The sequence below is a fragment of the Cynara cardunculus genome, unplaced genomic scaffold, assembly GCF_001531365.2.
Source record: "Cynara cardunculus var. scolymus isolate 2C unplaced genomic scaffold, CcrdV1 Un_Scaffold_2084, whole genome shotgun sequence".
Lineage (NCBI taxonomy): Eukaryota > Viridiplantae > Streptophyta > Magnoliopsida > Asterales > Asteraceae > Cynara > Cynara cardunculus.
Window position 1 is genome coordinate 73,741 of NW_020200969.1, and position 3,954 is coordinate 77,694.

The 3,954-nt window shown below is 35.7% G+C and overlaps 1 protein-coding gene across 1 annotated transcript; it reads right to left on the minus strand.

Annotated features, from left to right (window-relative positions):
* Positions 1–1,204: 1,204 nt before the first annotated feature.
* Positions 1,205–3,667, minus strand: LOC112502859 (pentatricopeptide repeat-containing protein At5g27460). Its single transcript, XM_025106872.1, has 3 exons — positions 3,595–3,667; positions 3,251–3,524; positions 1,205–3,136 (listed from the first exon to the last, which is right to left on the minus strand). The coding sequence occupies exons 1-3, from the start codon at positions 3,633–3,635 to the stop codon at positions 1,901–1,903; spliced, it is 1,551 nt and encodes a 516-aa protein (XP_024962640.1). The 5' UTR covers positions 3,636–3,667; the 3' UTR covers positions 1,205–1,900.
* Positions 3,668–3,954: the final 287 nt, after the last annotated feature.

Here is a 3,954-nt window from a genome sequence, read left to right on the forward strand (position 1 = left end):
GTACCTAAAGCAATAGAGGTTGTCTTTAAGAGTTTTTAAGAGTTTTAGCCAAATGCTTTATAAGATAGTATAGATTGTAGATTAAGAGATTTTAAGATTGAATGTGCATTATGAGTTGTTTTTAAGACTTTTAAGACTGTGTGCATAAATGTATAGTACTTTGTGCATTAAAAATTGTTTTTAAGACTTTTGATAAATTTGCTTTATAAAGTAGTATAGATAATCAAATAAAAAAATTATTTGATTGGAGTTTTACAGTCAGTTAATTAATTAATTAATTATATGTATTTATTGAAAAGATCTGGTTACGGTTAACTGGTCAAGTAACTGGTTACACTAGTTAGTATGTACAAATGGGCCTTGCATTATTTGTGGAGGACCGGTTATAACCGAGACCGGCTTAACTGGTTATAATCGGGACCGGGTTAACTGGTTATAATCGGGACTGGCTTAACCATTTAGCCAGGCTTGAGATAATTGGTTAAAGGCCAGGCTGTTTACATGGTTTATCCATACCTAGACAAACCACAACTGAAATCCGTAACATTTTCCCAACAAAAGTTCAACGTTTATGACCTGCCAGTTAAACACGAATGAACTTGTCTTATGTCTTTTTAAAATCAAACTATAAGAGCTTAGTATGTTCCACTCGAATGCATAATCTGTATTCTTACCCCAAAGAGTGAAATGACTCTTTTAGTGAAGATTGCCTTCTACTCTATATTTCAAAATAAATGCAACATTTCTTTCATCTACTAAAGTTTAATTCAGAGTGATCTTTATAAAATTCTGAAGGAATTAATAAAATCCCTTTAAGGTGTTGTTCAGATAAGAAAACAAAAAAAGAAGACTGAAAATAATTGAAGGAAATGTTATATAAGGTCTGCATAGGTATCCTTTCAGGTAGAAATCAGGTCTGTGTACATCCCCTGTATCCACTTTCAAGTGAGAAAAGCACAAAAACAACTGCACCCTTCAGGATAGAGGTCAGATCTGCATAAATCCCACCCTAATATCTACTTTCGAGTAAGATATAATGGGTTTATTTAGTTTCATTTTGGTTATTAGGTTATGATCGTGAGATCGGGGTAGCACCATGTCCTAAGCTATAACAGCTCAAACAAACCCAATTTATTCCATATAGAGGTAGATCTGAGGTAGGATGTATCCAGACTTTGTCCCTACCCCAAAAGGTTAAGAGACTATTTTCATTAAGATAATAAGACCTTTACAAGAATTAAACGACACAAGCCTTCTCTTTACAACCTGCCAATTAAAACTAAACACCTAGTTAAAAAAAGTTGAAAAAATGAACTAACAAAAGAGACACTATAACAAAATCGGATTTATAGAACGTTAAAAACATCTAAGTGTCTTAATCGAATGCTTTATAGGACCAAACAATAAAGTGTTACAATAAGTTTATAGTATGCTTCTAGGCGTTTTAACATGTTCTTTTTAATGACACTCCTAAAATAAATTGTCGTATTAACTATTTGTATGTCATCATTTTATAGGGTACTTGTATTTATAAGACCCCTTTTCGAATAATGTCATATAAAATAAGCAAATATGACACTTTAATTTGAAAATGTCCTAAAAAAACTTTTTAAAACATCCAAAAACATTCAATAAACTTATTATAGCTCTTTTAGATATGACGCTTTATTGTTTGGTTCTATAAACTTAAGTCCTATGAAACAGTCTATTAAGACACTTAATTATTTTCAACGTCCTATTAAGTATAAACCTAATTTTGCTATAGTGATAATACCTGTATCTCAAACTCTTCTCTTCACAACCTCCCAATTCTTTCCCCAATCTTCCATGCTTCTAAAACTATAAATTCCTTCTTCTCTTTTTAAGCATCTTAACACGAATCCACCATTTTTGCTATGGCTTACGCTTGTAAACCACGAACAAGATTCATAGTTTCGCTATCCATATCGATCTTATCCTCCTCCATCAATTCAAGAATCTCATCCGTTGGTTCTCTTTTCGTTACATACATCTTGATTAACGATCGATAAACATTCAAACTAGCAAGATTGAAATCCCTAAGAACCTTCAAATAACTCTTTGCCTCTTCCAAATTCCCACTTTCCTCAAAATACCCCAAAACAGACTCGATAATTGTAGGCGAAGGCCTCCATTCGGTATGCTTCAACATCTTAAAGATTTCCTTCATTGCAACAATCGCTTTTTTCATCTTTTGGCTTCTAACATATCCTTCCATCAATATCTCCCAAGTCTTGAAATTTGGACACCCGCCTTTTTCCAACGTGTGTAGATGAAATTTCTGGGCTTTTTCCATCAACCCGTCTCTAACATAAGCACCAAGAAGGATATTAGACACCCGGATATCGTATCTCCTACACTGCGACTCCCATTCCATGAAAACCTTCTCGGCTTCTTTAACATCCCCAATTTTGACTAAAGATAGCACCATACACATATAGTTTGCACACGTGAGTTTCCCGTCTACCCTTTTGCAAGATTCCCAAACACGAAGAACCCCATCTTTGTTTTTCAAAGAAGCGTAGTTCGTAATGAGAAAAAAGAACCCAAAATGGTTATTAAATGACAGCTTATCCTCTGCGTTTCTGAGTGCCAAAGTTGCCTTCTCAACAAGTCCCGATTTCATGTAGATATTAGCTAAAGTACAAAGAGAGCTCCATCCAACTTTAACGTGCTTATCGTTAACCATTTCTTTGTGAACCATTTCGACATATTCGACCCCATAAACCTCGTTACACGCACTCATCCAAAGATTATAAGAAAGCACATTTTTGGGTACTTTGTTTTGCTTCATTTGGGATATGATGGATAATACCAACTCAAATTGACATGTGGCAATGTAAAGCTTCATCATTGCATTAAATGGATGTGGAGTTACATTGGCACCAAAGCTATTCATTTTGGTCATTAAAGATTCGGCTTTTTCGGTGGCTTTTTCTTTAACATATGAGTTTAGAAGATGGAGATATGAAGCTCTTTGTGAAGCAATGGTGGGTATTTGTGCAAAATAATCTTCTGCTTCTTTTAAAGTATTCAATCTGATGGTTAATTCTAACCTGAGAGCATGATCAGCTTCTGAAATCTTGAAATGTTCTTGATCTTCCATCCACTTCATTACCTATCAACAGATGTAAATCAAAAACTTGTACAGATTTTCTTCTGGAAAAGTGATATGAAAACCGTTAATGAGGGTTCTTGAGTACATAGAAGCTCGATTGTGAAAGAAGCAAACCTCAAGAGCGTGTTTGTAACGCCCATGTCTTACGAGTTGTTTAGAGATATGTCGAAGATCGTAAATGGAGACTTTCCGGCCTTCGCTGACCCAATTTTGAAGCACATTCGTCGCGCTTCGTCGAGGATACTTAAGGAAAAGTAACTGGTTTACAAGGTCGATGTTGTTAGTCTCCTTAGAGGGTTGGGATGGAAATGCCGATAAGGTGTTCGATGAAATGCCCCTTAGAAAGTTGAATCCTTTTGCAACCCCATTGGTGCCCACTTCACGAGAACTGCAATAATTTCTTCGTGGGTATTGGCGATTTCACGTAGAAGTACACAGAGTGAGGCAAATAGGCGTACCTTAGTAGCTGAAGATGGGTGAGAAGTGAGCGAATCGCCATGGCAGATTACTATGAAGTCAGCAGGAGTTCAGTCCGGGTCGGGTCACGCTTGCGTCGGCGGGAATCTGACACTTTAGTTTTAATGGGGCATTTTCTTTTTGACCCCCTAAAGTTTCTCTAATAACTCTTTTGACCCACTCAATTTTTATTCTATTCGTTTTAACTCCCTACACTAACACTTTTTACACTTTCAGAATGTAATAATGAAATATGTCAATAAGGTAACGAGTTATCTAAGCTCCTTCTCGATTTTCAATTTCATTTGCGAATGATTGTTAATGTCAAGACCCAGTTCCTTTAGCACGACTTAAGACTAAAG

Excerpts from the sequence above, each read along its gene's own strand:
- LOC112502859 (XM_025106872.1), bottom strand. The coding sequence starts at position 3,635 with ATGGCGATTCGCTCACTTCTCACCCATCTTCAGCTACTAAG. Across the intron at positions 3,525-3,594 it reads ACCCATCTTCAGCTACTAAG|TTCTCGTGAAGTGGGCACCA; the intron begins GTACGCCTATTT and ends AAATTATTGCAG. Across the intron at positions 3,137-3,250 it reads GTTACAAACACGCTCTTGAG|GTAATGAAGTGGATGGAAGA; the intron begins GTTTGCTTCTTT and ends ATCTGTTGATAG.